Source organism: Centruroides sculpturatus, unplaced genomic scaffold (assembly GCF_000671375.1).
Source record: "Centruroides sculpturatus isolate CEXI.00-Female unplaced genomic scaffold, Cexi_2.0 scaffold13, whole genome shotgun sequence".
NCBI lineage: Eukaryota > Metazoa > Arthropoda > Arachnida > Scorpiones > Buthidae > Centruroides > Centruroides sculpturatus.
In genome coordinates, this window is record NW_019384405.1 from 1450066 (window position 1) to 1464172 (window position 14107).

Consider the following 14107-nt stretch of genomic DNA (forward strand, 5'->3'; position numbering starts at 1 on the left):
TTAATAAATATATGTATTAAAGTTTGAATTAAAATTTAAAATAAGAATAATTGAGACAGAGCATTAGCAAAACTTCCATGTGGCTTATAGAATTGAGTACATTTCCAAAATTTGATTGGTCGATTTTTGATTAAACTTTCTCATTTTACATAATATGAGATGAGGATATTTAAATGTAATAAAAATTGGGAGTTCATGATTTTTGTTTTTACAATACATTGGGATTAAAGTAACAGAATCCAAGGTTGCTAGCGCAAGTGTGTGCAATTTTTTAAAATTCTTTTTTATGCCGGCAGCAACATCACTACCGGTTTGGAGAGACCATCTATGAAGATCGATATGATTATCATAGATGGTCTCTGTTGTCTTGCTACGGCTTTGACTCAATTCTTAGTTCATATTTGGACAGAAAACAAACTGTGCCAAGTTTATAAAGCTATTGAAAAGCAGGAATGTATTAAAATCTTAAATGGCACCAATTACTAAAGTTGGATTTAGTCTTTTAAAAATGACTGAGGGTACCAAAAAGAAAGGTCGATGCCATTAAGGTTCTTTAATGTGCTACTTGCCTTTCAATAAATTTATGAATTATCTTCATTTTAAATTTTAAATTGTGTTAAAAAATTTCGCACTTAAGTGGAATTATAATTTTTGAATCATCTTAAAACTTATTTAAATAACTTAAAAGTTTGTGTTCTTGCATAGAAAGAAACATTAGAAAATGCAATTTACCTGATAAGAAGGATTATTTTTCTATCAGAGAATTAATATCTTTATAAACAATTAGTAATCTCATATATTTAGACAAGTTATTAATATTTGATTATCGTTAATAATTACAAAAAAATTGATTGATTAGAAGTACATGTATCATCTACTTTATTTATGCCATTTAAGTTATTAATTTAATGTTTAATTCGAATTAATAATACTTTTTTTTTCATTTGGAATTGCATTATCTTTCTAAATTTACATTTTTTATTAGATACATAATTCTGAAATGCATTTTGCCATTGAAATTGAATGCCGTGAGTTTATCATTATTAGAATAAATGACTCTTCAGATCTTGTATCAGTCATTGGAGTGCAGAGTATATTTTACAGTTTTTCCAACAGAAAACAAATTCAGATTAAATGTTAATTCAATAAAATCTACTAAAATTAATTAGTTTTGATCAACTTTAATGAAATAACATTAAGAGATTAATACCATTTAATTCTAAGAAATTTTATCTGATAATCAATGTGTGGCAAATATGAATTTGACACTTAAATTGCAATCATAATTTTTATTAAAATACTTTTAAACAACTTTTACAGGTCATAGATGCCAATTATGTGTCGACGGTTACTATGGAGAACCCAACTTTGATCAACAATGCAGGAAATGCGAATGTAATGGAAATATTGATCTGAATGCTATAGGCAATTGCAACACGTAAGAAAATTATTTTTTACAATAAATTCTTGTTTAAAATTGAAAAATAAGAGAGGATTCTACACTTGACCTTGTAAATTCAATATAGGAATATATTTCTTGTCTTCTTTTGAAACATCCAGTATTTGAAGGTTATGCTAATGCAGGGCCAGCTAATGGGCAGTGCAAATGATGCAATCGCACAAGGTCCAGCAATCCTACATGATCCAACTCTTGCGAAATTTAAAAATTGATCATTTCATTATTTGCTAAGTTAACTAACTTTCCCTAATCTATTTAACATGTATGTTTACCGTTAAAATATTATTTTGTTGTTCGAAATTGCTATTTCTTTTTATTAAAAGACCCAGTACGACAACCTTGCACTGGGCCCCACTATTTCTCGGGCCGGCTCTGTTCTAATGTTTCATAAACAAAACATTTTAGCAAATTAATGTTAAAATATCAAATATTAAGTTTGCATCATAATTTGTTTGTTATAATATTGTCTAGATTATTTATTTGTTTTCTGGTTGGCATTGTGACTGATTTTGATCACTTTTGTAAATATTTGTGCAAAGTAAAAATTTTTTTTCTTTGACTTTTGTTGCTTTTACAACTATGCCAAGGAGACTTTACAGCAGCTTTTTGTTTGAGTAGACTTATTCATGTCGGTTCTCCTTTTTTGAGCTTGAGTAACATCTTTCCTATAAAATTTCATTAACTTTCTTTAAAGAGATTAATTATACTTCTAACTAATCTCTTGTCATGAGAGCAATAGATCCTTTAAGTCAATGTGCATTAGGATTTTTCCTCTCACTTGTACAGCACAATCTATGTGGATTGTTAACCTCATTTCTCTCATGCAATTGTTAGTTTATATTATTAAGTTAATTACAATTTTTTTTAACTTTATCTTGTTTCATTTTAATTCATTTGTTTTATGAATATATTCATTAAATCTTTAAAAGCTTGTAGTTCTTCTTAACTTAAAACTTAAACTTTCAAATACTATTTTAAAATATTCTTTGTTCTTTAGAACTTCAGGATGATTCTAAAATTTTGTATTCGGATCTGAAGATGGAATAAAGCAACTTCAATAATAAAGTTTTTAAAAATTAATTATTTACATATAACATAAATTTTTAATGTAAAATAATATCTTGTAATTTATAACAGAAGATGAATGCATTGTCAACTGTAGATCTGTACCATAAATTACATGAATATTCTGCTTTTGCTTTAATTAATATTGCTTATTTGACTACCTTTAGATAGTTATCTACCATACAGTTGATATTGTCTCGCAATCCTTATTATTAATACAATTTCCATTAATTGTTGTGGTAGTGTGTAAGGTTCTCTAGTGAATAAGTAACTGTTCCAGCCTTAGAAATTTTGTAATTTGATTCTTAACTTTATTATTGTATATATAATTAATTTTAAAGATTTATCAAATTATTTTATAGTTATAAATCTTAAATTCTGTACATTATTTAAATGCATTATAAATTTTAAAATAATCTAATGCTATATAATTTATAAAGAAAGCAATTCAAGTATGAATACTTTTGCTTTTGTTACTTCAGTTTTATAGAATAAACATCCGAATCAAATATAAACTTTAAAATCTAAATATAATATACTTATTAATTTTATAATTAAGGATGATTAACTAAGGTCTAACTAACAGCTTAATACGATGACTAGATGTGAGAACATAATTTTTATTTCCTTGAAAAATTATTTATTTGCCTTATTTATGTTAACATTTTGCAGGTTTGTAGTCTTACACAAAAATTTTTTACAACTAAATGAGTTAATTTTGTATATTCTCTTTTCTTTTTACATATGTTATGTATTTATTAAATGCCTTTATCAATCTATGGAGTATGCCATCATACTCTACTAAAATTGCATCTCTTCTTGGTCAAATATATTATATACTAAAAAATTCTGAAGCTTCTCATAGATGTCTGGATTCTGAAAAAGAATTATTGAAAGCCAATTGTGATTTTATAGAGAAAATATTTTCAATCCTTGACATATTTATATATTAATACTTATTCATGTTAGAGAATAAATATAATGCTGGCAAATTTAGTTTTATGTTATTTAGGTAATTAAATAATCATTAAGTATATAAACAGTTGTAAAGGATTTTGTATATGCAGCAGCTACAGTTTGTATTTTAAAACATATAGTAATTTCTTGTCTAAAGCCTGTAGAGGTTAAAAGAAACATTCTCTGCAGAAATGGTATACATTTTATATACAGTATATTTAATCAGCTCCCCAACCTGAGTTAAATCCTGTCATATATTTTCTTAATTTTTGCTCTTAAAGTTCATATTTGAATTAATTTTGAATTCTGGAACTTTGCATGATTAATTAAGGAAGAAAAATTTTCTGCTTTGGTATTTGCTACTTTTACAACTCTGCAAAAAATACTCCCCTACATCTGATTTGTGAGTGTATAGCACTTTGTTCTGGTATATTTTATCGAACATAGGTGAACTGTATAACACTGTAACTATATTTACATTACCATTATAAATAAATTGATGTCCTTGTAAGATAATTTATTATTTCTACTTGACAGAACTAATGGTGAATGCTTAAAATGCATTTACAACACTGCAGGTAGACATTGTGAGAAATGTCTTCCAGGATATTACGGTAATGCCCTCTCGGTTCCAAAAGGAGATTGTCAAGGTATATATATATAAAGATAAAATAATAACTCAGTCTTTATTATTATATAAAAGTATTATTATATATTATAATTATAATTCTTGTCATTTTTTAGCTTGCAATTGTTATCATTATGGAACTTTAGAACAAGATTTATTTAGCAATGTACTTATTTGTAACGAAAAAACTGGTCAGTGTCCTTGCAAACGAAATGTCGAGGGACGTCAGTGTGACAGATGCGCAGAAGGATATTGGAACATAACTAGTAACAGTGGATGTGAATTGTGTGACTGTAATCCGGTCGGTTCGTTTAATCATACCTGTGATATTCGCACCGGACAATGTTTTTGCCGTCCGGGTGTTATGGGAAGGAAATGCGATATGTGTTTAGATTTCTTTTATGGATTTTCTTCGGAGGGTTGTAAATGTAAGTGTTTTTATGACTTTATAAATCATAAGTTGTATATTTTATAAAAAATTCAATTATTATTTTTATATTTTGCATGCTTATTTTTGATTTGCTTTATTCTTAATTAAAATTATTTATATTTTTACAGATTGCGAATGTGATTCTGTTGGATCCTTATCATTTCAATGCGATCCCTCGGGACAATGTAAATGCAAACCAAATGTTGAAGGTAGAAGGTGTGATCGGTGCAAAGAAAATAAATATAATAAAGAAGCAGAATGTATCGGTGTGTATAATAAAATATTCCATGTTTTAATTTGTATTTTTTAATGATTATTAATGCTTATCAGATTTATAATTTGATAAGCATTAATAATTAAACATAAATTAATTATAAACTGATGTAAATTAAGTTTAAATATCTGAATTCTTTTTGGATTTTTGTCTGCTTTTAGAGGTTTTTGGGTTGCAATTTTCAAAAATTTCAGACCTATAAATTTCCACTGGCATCTACTGTCTGTCCTTCCTTAGTCTCAAGAACAGAATTAGATAGATGGAAGTCAAGATTATATATGGAAAGCTTAGAGACAGAAGGCCCTGTTTAACTATATACAAACTTCTGGTTTATACCGGAAGTCAAGTTATTTCAATTTAAAAAATTTCCCTGAACAGAATTAGATAGATGATTTTATTGTTAACAGGAAGAGTATGATGTACAGGGGCAAGACATTACTAAAATTAAAAACATTGTAACGAAAAATTTCAACCCTGCATTGTGACGATATCACAATAAATAATTGCATATTAGTTTTTTTAAATTTTCATTGATGTTTTGTATTATTTAACAAACTTTAAATAATGTAATTAGAGCTAACTTCATAAATGTGTCAACTGTAGCACAAATTTTGCATAGAGTCCTGCACTTAAAGGAGTCTCAAACTTTTTTAATGCTCAGTTCTTGGTATCTTGAATTTCATTCTCATTCAAATTTAACTTCTGAATGTTAAAATAAAATAATTTGAATGTAAGTTCAAATATATTTAAAAATACAAAGATCATTGCATATAAATAACACGTAAATAAAATAAACGCATATATAAAAACTAAATCGATAAATATAAGAAACATTAAAATCAAATAAATACAAAAAATCATTAAAAAATGAACTCCCATCTATTAAATCAATTGACATAAATAGTTCATTCTACAGCTATTGTGTGGCTTTGTGCTATTTGTGTACAGTGTGCACAAATAAGGACCTTCATGCTGCCGACAGGGAGTTAATGTCCTTATTATTGATAGAATGGAGCAGCAATATATTAATGAGCATTTACAGGAAACCTTCCTACAATCCTCTGTTCCTTCCTTGGCATTTTCCATGACCCTCTCAACTATAAACTAGCAGTATTCCAGGCATTGATCAAGAGAGTGCATACACATTACATGGGTGCTTGGGATAGAAACAAGGAATTTGGATTACATCATTTTTATTGGTGTGAGATTTGGTTACAAACATAGAACCATTAAAACTGTCATTGATTCATTCCAACAAAAACGGAGGAACATTCCAGGAATTCTTCACAAGCTGAACACCTTATCATGGACTACACTGCTCCCCTGTAGAATATCTTTAAGGAGATAGGCAACTCCATTGATCACACCATCATTTACGGAAGAAACCCTATGGTTTGTAGGTTATTATAAAATGATAAGGATCCCCCAACATGGTGCTGGTCCCAGGTGTTTAAAACATACCTGTAAAAGAGAGCAGACTTGCACACAATCCCTACTACATCAAGGCCACTTTGAGATCCATCCAAACAATACTTTAAAAAACACAAGGATGATGACAGAAAATCCAACCCTAATACCATCTTAGCAGTGTATGCCATCGCTAATCAAGATTCTATGAGTATTGAATAGGATCGAGCCCGAAACATTCAAAAGAATGGGAAACCATCAACACATTCACTATGCAGAAGCTTTACATATTTACAGAGTGACTTATAAGGGACATTCAAAGAAGGACCACACTCCCTGTCAGCATCATGGACGTCCTTCCTTGTGCACCCTTTACACAAATAGCACAAAGCCACACGATAGCTATGGAACGAATTATTTACATCATTTGATTTAATGGATGGGAGTTCATTTTTTAACTGTTTTTTGTATTTATTTAATTTTAATGTTTCTTATATTTATCAATTTAGTTATGTGTTATTTATATGCAATGATTTTTGTATTTTTAAATATATTTGAATTGCATTATTTTAATATTCAGATGTTAAATTTGAATTGGCATTTTGGCATTCAATGTAGCACTCTACAGAAAGATGGATGTTAAAGACGTCTGAAAACATTATAGTTAGTTTTTTTTTTCTTTTGCTGTTCCAAGATTATCGTTGTGTGAATTTATTTATATTTGCAAGACAGTTCTGATTTACTTAAATTAGTGGTTCAATCAATATTAATGAAGTATGATATGTAATATATTAAACTAATTTTATTGTAAAAATGAAAATTAAGTTTATTTTTAAACTAAAATAATTTCCCAAAATTTTTTTTATTACTCATATAATTATAATTCATATTTACATATTATTAAGCAGAACTTCTGATATTTTTTAACAATATCAATCAGTTTTTTCTTAAATACAATAAAGTATGTGAAAAAATCGAAATATTTAATCAAAATTTCATCTAGGCTTTATGTAAACAATATCAGACTTAAAATAAATATGTGTAAATGAAATAAGCTATGTTTATGGAAGTAAAACTGCTTATTAGATCTGAATAAATGTTACAAAATATTAACTTTAGTTCTTTGTATTTCTACTGGTAACAATGATTCTTCTATCTATTTTATCTGTTTCTTCTCTTAGAACTTCTCATTCTTTGAATTGATAAAGACTTTGTAATCACTCTATAGATTTTATGTCAGTATTCAAGATAAGAAAGATTATATCAAATAAAATAATTTATAATAATTGCAGACTGTCCTGCTTGTTACAACTTGGTTCAGGATGCAGCAAATGAACACAGAGCTAAGTTAGCAAAATTAGCCGAACTTTTAGAAGAAATTGAAAAGAATCCTCAAGTGATAGATGATGTAAATTTTGAAAATAAACTTGCAGAGATTGAACAACGAGTGAAAGAGTTATTAGAAGAAGCTCAAAATGCTGCAGGTATTTTTTTTATTTGACGAATTTACGTTAGTTCATTTGATTATTAATTTTTATTTTATTTTATATTATTTTTTTAAGGCGTCGATGGCAATTTGGTAGGTCAGATAAATGACCTTAAAAGAACTATTGACGAAATTAAAAAAACTTCTGGTAAAATTGCTGGAAAGATAAAAGACATAGACATTATTAGTGGCGAAAGGAATATTTCGCTTGCGGAAGAGATTATCGAGAGAGCCAAAGAAGCCTTAACTGCAGCTCGTCGTCTTTTGGAAACCGAAGGTTTATCCGCACTTCAGGAAGCAAAAGAAAGATCTGATCAATTTGGACAACAATCAGAAAGGATGTCCCAAATTGCAAGAGAAGCTAGACAATTAGCTGATGAGTTAGTTTTCAAAGTTTTTATATTTTCATTTTAAAACTAAAAATAACATTTTGGAAGTTTTCTATAAATAATTTATAGAACTGTTTTACATTATACATTATGGCATGTATGGCATTACACATTATATTTTGTTTTCAAGAATAATTTGATGGAATAAACAAATTAATTAGTTAAATCCCTGAAGAATGAAAAGAAAATAACAAATATATATAACATGGATGAAAGCCCAACTCTCATTGTTAAATATTAGATTATTAAATTAAAAGTATACTTGCAAAGAATAAAATAAATTTGGCAATGTGATGAGCCAACAATGCTTGTTATTACTCTGCTATGTATTATATTTCTTATAATGTATTCTATAGTACATACAGTAGAACCTCGATTATCCGGACTAATTGGGGATGAAGGTAGTTCGGATACAGAAAAATTCGGATAATCGAAACAAATACTTTAATTTGTCTTTTAATGATAATACAACACGTTTTCTTTTTGATGACATATTGGTAATATTAAAAATAAATACTGTATTTAAATCGTGATCAAATTTTCAAGAAACAAATGTTTGTATTGAATTTGGACTACTACTGACCAGAGCTAACAGACTACCTATTGTTTAAAAGTCCTTCTGGTGGCGCAAGAAGACTGATTTTATAAAATAAAAAGCAGTTGAAACTGCATTTTTATGAATAAAAATTTGACAAACTATTTATCATTTTATGACGAGTAAAATTTTTTCGTCGTGTTCTCGGATTTCAAGTAATGCATAAATCTTCGAGGCGCGAGGCCCTTCGACTGCGAGGCATAGGCGGTGGCCCACGTCGTCCATGCCTTACGCCGCCCTTGGTCATAGAAATGATGTAATTTGAATATAAATTGTTTACAAATATGTATGTCAAGTTATATTTTTATTACAACGTAAAATATATTTAAGAGTTTACGACCACTATACTGGGTGAGACGCCGTTAAAACAAAAAAAAGCTATGCATTCCATCGCGTACATAAACAGTGTCGTAATTCGCCAAGTGCAAATCAGCAAATTCATAAAATTTTTGTTTATTTTGAACAATCCGGATAATCGAAAATCTGGGTAATAGAGGTCCGGATAATCGAGGTTCCACTGTATATAGTACATATACATACACTGTAGCACATTACTATAGTAAGCGTGCTACAGTGGTTTTGTAGTATATTGCACCTAGTTTGACCATGTGGAATAAAATGAAAGAAAATAATTTCATTGGATATCCTATGTAAAGATCACTATTACCATTGCCAAATGATCTACTGGATTTTATTTGGCTATATTTTAAGGCTACCTAATAATCAGAATTAAAACAATTTGTTTAGCAGATCATTTGTAAATGTTAAAGTATTGGATTGTTGTAATTTATATGATTATCATTATCTTCACGGAGGATATATTTTATCAAAACTTGTGCTTTTGCAGCAATTCTAGATATTGCCACTCAACAGACTGACATTTAACTTCAGGTTCATAGGCTTTAGTCCATGTTTCAACAAAATAAATGATTCTATTCAACATATTTCAGATATCCACTTTTAAACTCTATTCAGTTTATATGACACCTACTTCACAACAATTTTATAAATGTGTAGATCTTGCAAAATCCTATGCACAGTTGCTTGGTCAACAACTGTATGTGTCTGACTTCTTCAGAGACCATTGCCTATCTTCTACCATGCATTGGGCAATTGTGGCACAAACAAGATTGGTATAAACAATTATGGGGCATAAAAATAACAATAAAGCAAACTGTCTGTTGGCCTTAAAGTTGTTTATTTTCAATTTCTATTACATTGCTGTCAATACAATCTAATGCCTAAGTGCATCTCCATTAAGTATGTATCCTTTCCACCATATATCAGACCAACTCTTCCAAAGGTAGAACGTAAGTTATAGTTACGGGGCATCTTGTACTGTACATGTTATGTTGAAATTTGCTTTTCTTCCATATTGGAAGAGAACAAGTCACCTTGCAATAGTTCTGCATGGTAGAGCCTGATTACCCAAAACTTCCACAAGCTCTGTGTGACATTCTCTCATACTTTTGCCATGGAACAGTGTGCAAACTCTGTAAGCACACTGTTCTGATTGACACTAACATTCATTCTTGATAAAGATTGAAAATGCACTGACTTTGCATTTGACTTCTATCCATGTTCTCAAACATCTGCACTGTCCAGTGGTGGCATTAAATACTAGAGGTTATGATTTTTCAATAGCATGTGTTAAAGTTTCAGTTGGAGCTTGGGAGCAAGGAAAAGAGATGCTGTTATGACTTATGAAGTAACTCTTGTATAGTATTATATGTAGCATTAAATTTCTCTGAATGATTTTCTAAATAAAGTTATAACAATCATCGTTATTATTTCTTCAAAGAATATACGGGTTACTTACTTTAGCTCCAGTGATTGATAGCTGTGGATAGCATGTAGTAACAGCACAACTTACTGCTCTGATTTGAGTCTAAATATGACTCACAAATTTTCATAGGTAGTTTGATCCAGATATGTTTGGCTCTATTCCTCATCATCTATGTTGATATTTAAAATATTTTCTCTTGATCAAAGCCTGAATCGATTACTGAACATAAATCTAAATTACCAAATGATTTACAGGCTATATTAAGGCTAATTTTTAAATAATTTTGGAGGAGATCAATCTGGAAATGAATTAAAATCCACAACTGTAACTGGACAGACGTGTTATCAGTTACATTAAATTTAGCTAAAAATTGGATAAACAATTATTTGCCTTTAAGCCAAATTTTCATAATAATTAATTAAAAATTAGTATTAATATAGTCTGAAAATAAACTGTTGATTATTCGGTTCGTATTTAGTCAATAATATGATTTTCGCAAAGCAACTTTAACAAGTCTTAATAACTGAAAACTTAATATCTATAGAGTAATATATTGAATATACATATTAATATTGTTTAATAATTAATTGTTTCATTTCAGTCACATGAACGAAGCAAATCTTATAACCGAATTTGCTAACGATGCTTTAAATACTTCATCAGAAGCGTATCGTTTAGCTAAGGATGCCATTGATTCACAAGATCAAACTATAGCTGAAATATATGAATTAGAAAAACAGTAAGTATGAGTATATACAGTATCTTAATTAATTTATTAAAGTAAGTTTTTTAAAAGTAGCATTTTAAATAACATGTCTATTATATAATACAATATTTTCAGAATTGATAAAGTATCTTATTCTCTTGGTGAAGCATTGGAACTTGGAAAACAAAGTTTAGATGATGCAAGGGATGCTTATAATGATGCTTTAGATACATTTACGAAAATTCCTAAACCTTTGGTAATCGAAGTCGACACTGACGGAATGAAGCGTAGAGCCGAAGATATTATTGAAAGAGTGAGGATTTCATCATATTTAGGAAGCAGATTTGTTTAACTATAAAATATTAATAGATTTTTTTGGTATATTATTGATATATATGTATATTTTATTATAAGGCTAAAGAGATTCAAGAACAAACAGACAGAACTTTGGAAGAGCATCGGCCTAAAATGGAAGAACTGCATAATAAAAGTGGAGAACTTCAAGCTCTTTTAGATCGAGCCGATAAGGCACAACAAGTATGATAATCAATATTTTAAATATTATTTACGAACAATTATGATGTATCTAAATATGTAGATCTATCATAATTCAGATATAATATATTAACAATATCAGATATGCTAATAAATGTTTAGAAGAAATATTCCGGATGTTCTTTAGAATTTTTAAAATTTAAATTACATATTTTACCCGATTATTCAAAATTTTTAGATATATATAAAAGAGAATTTTTGCTTTGTAAATAGATATAGCTACGAATATAATAAGAATAAATAGTGTTGATATCTTTCAATAAATTTAATGATTAGAATTAAGTTAATTAATTAATAAATGCTTTACAAACACATGGAAAAGGAGATTGACCTGGAACTCACAACTTCTGAAAATCATATATGTATTGTATGTATGTGTGTATATATATTCTTATACCAAGAAAAAAATTTAAAACTGACCTAATGCAATAGTGAACAAAAGTATCTCCGAATGGCAAGACAAGTTGACCTTTGTGCTTGTAATATAACTTTAAATTATATGCAAATTTGGAAATGAAGACTGAAATAGAGGTTTAGATAGTGTATCTGACAATACACCTGCCCAACTTTGCAGAAGTTGCGGGTCTGAATTCTACTCCAAGAATTCTAAGTTTTTTTTTCTTTTTTTGTTTTGTTTTTTTATTTTATTGCTACGTATTTAGCTATTAGTTTAGGACTTATCACACCATGGTTTTTAGGAAACTGTAGTGTGATAAGTCCTAAACTAATAGCCAAAATCCAAATTATTTATTAATTAATTAATTCTGATCATTCAGTTTAATAACATGATTGAAGTTCTGCCTTTAATGTCAATTATTTAATACCATATTTATTTGAATCTGTGATGTTATTGAATCTAAGATGCAATTTTGTTTTTATATGTTTATTCACAACTTTAATTTTTTTTTTAAATGGACAGCTCAAGACAAATTTATTACATGTAAAGAAAGTTATGTATCACTGTCTTCTGTGAAGTCAAAATTGGAAACATCTTTACTTGTATTTGGCTCTTCTGAATCAGCATTAACATTCTTAAGTTTTAGTTTTAGTTATTATATACATTTAGTTCTATAAAACTAAATGTGCACTAATTAACACTGGATTCAATTTTCACATCTTCCCATGTGCAATCATACTCTGTGATATTTAAAACATCACAACTTTTTCTGGAATTTCGTATAAGTACTTAATGACATTACAGTAATAAACTAAACAGATTGAGCTAAGTTCTTAAATACTTTCTATTACAAATATTGGTCTAATAAAATCATTAAAATGATACAATGGAATTAGTGACTTATAGTGACAGAGAAATAAGATGCATGATGCTGTAGAGATCACTAATTGTAATACATTACATTGAATCTAAGATGCACCCTATTTTCAGAGATACTAAAACCTGAAGAGAAATGTGTCTTACATTTATATAAATATGGTAAATATGCTATAATTCAAATTGAGTTATGGCATAAAAATATCTCACAATTTCTCACTGTTTGGTTCATCATTATCATAATATATCTATCTTAAATCACTTGCCAGCATAAAGAAATCCTCAGTTATGTTTATAATAATAATTTACTGCCTAATGAATGCAAATTTCAATAAATTTATAAATAATTGTCAATTGAATTAAATCTCTTACAGAACAAAAAGCATTTCTCATATTATTTTAGACATATTAATACAATTAACATGTTAACTGCCATCCGAAGCTCTGGCAGTTGTACTAATTAGGGCCGTACAGAGCCATTCGACCATCTGATGTCGCTATAATCAATGTAGTTTCACTCAAGTTTAAATTATCCTGGTTTTGTAAGACATTGTTTTACATCCTAATGATGGCCTCTCGCACACATCTGTAAAGTTGGCTGTTGTATGGACTCATGAAGTGGTTTGATGGCTGGCGGTCGTATGGCCTCATGAAGTGGTTTGATGGCTGGCGGTCGTATGGCTCTGTATGGCCCTAATTAGTACAATTGCCGGCACATCAGATGGCAGTTAACGTGCTAATAAAATTTAGAATCAAAACTTAGAAAAATATAAAAATTAATAATATATTTTTTTCATAAATAAAAATAATATTTGTAAGTTTATTTTTTAAACTAATATTTCAGATAACAGATGAAATGTTAGCAGATGCAGATGCTGCTGCAGATAAAGCAAATAAAGCAGTTTCAGCTGGTGATAAAACATTAGAAGAAGCGAAAAATACTCTTAAATTATTACAAGGTAATGAAAGTTTTATATTATACTAGCTTACCTGTCGCACATTTCTGCAATCTCAGAAGAAAGGAAATTCAAGCAAACTCGTTATGATAAAATTCAATTTACATTTTATCACTTTTATTGAAACTTATTATTATTATT

The 14107-nt window shown here is 28.7% G+C and overlaps 1 protein-coding gene across 1 annotated transcript in view; it reads left to right on the plus strand.

Annotated features, from left to right (window-relative positions):
• Positions 1-14107, plus strand: part of LOC111618838 (laminin subunit gamma-1-like) — a 57537-nt gene that overhangs the window by 31200 nt on the left and 12230 nt on the right. Inside the window, exons 13-22 of the mRNA XM_023360437.1 lie at positions 1321-1438; positions 4019-4131; positions 4226-4537; positions 4668-4805; positions 7513-7704; positions 7783-8086; positions 11078-11215; positions 11318-11495; positions 11597-11719; positions 13855-13969. Of these exons, the coding sequence (XP_023216205.1) occupies positions 1321-1438; positions 4019-4131; positions 4226-4537; positions 4668-4805; positions 7513-7704; positions 7783-8086; positions 11078-11215; positions 11318-11495; positions 11597-11719; positions 13855-13969 (1731 nt within the window). The remainder of the gene's footprint in view (positions 1-1320; positions 1439-4018; positions 4132-4225; positions 4538-4667; positions 4806-7512; positions 7705-7782; positions 8087-11077; positions 11216-11317; positions 11496-11596; positions 11720-13854; positions 13970-14107) is intronic.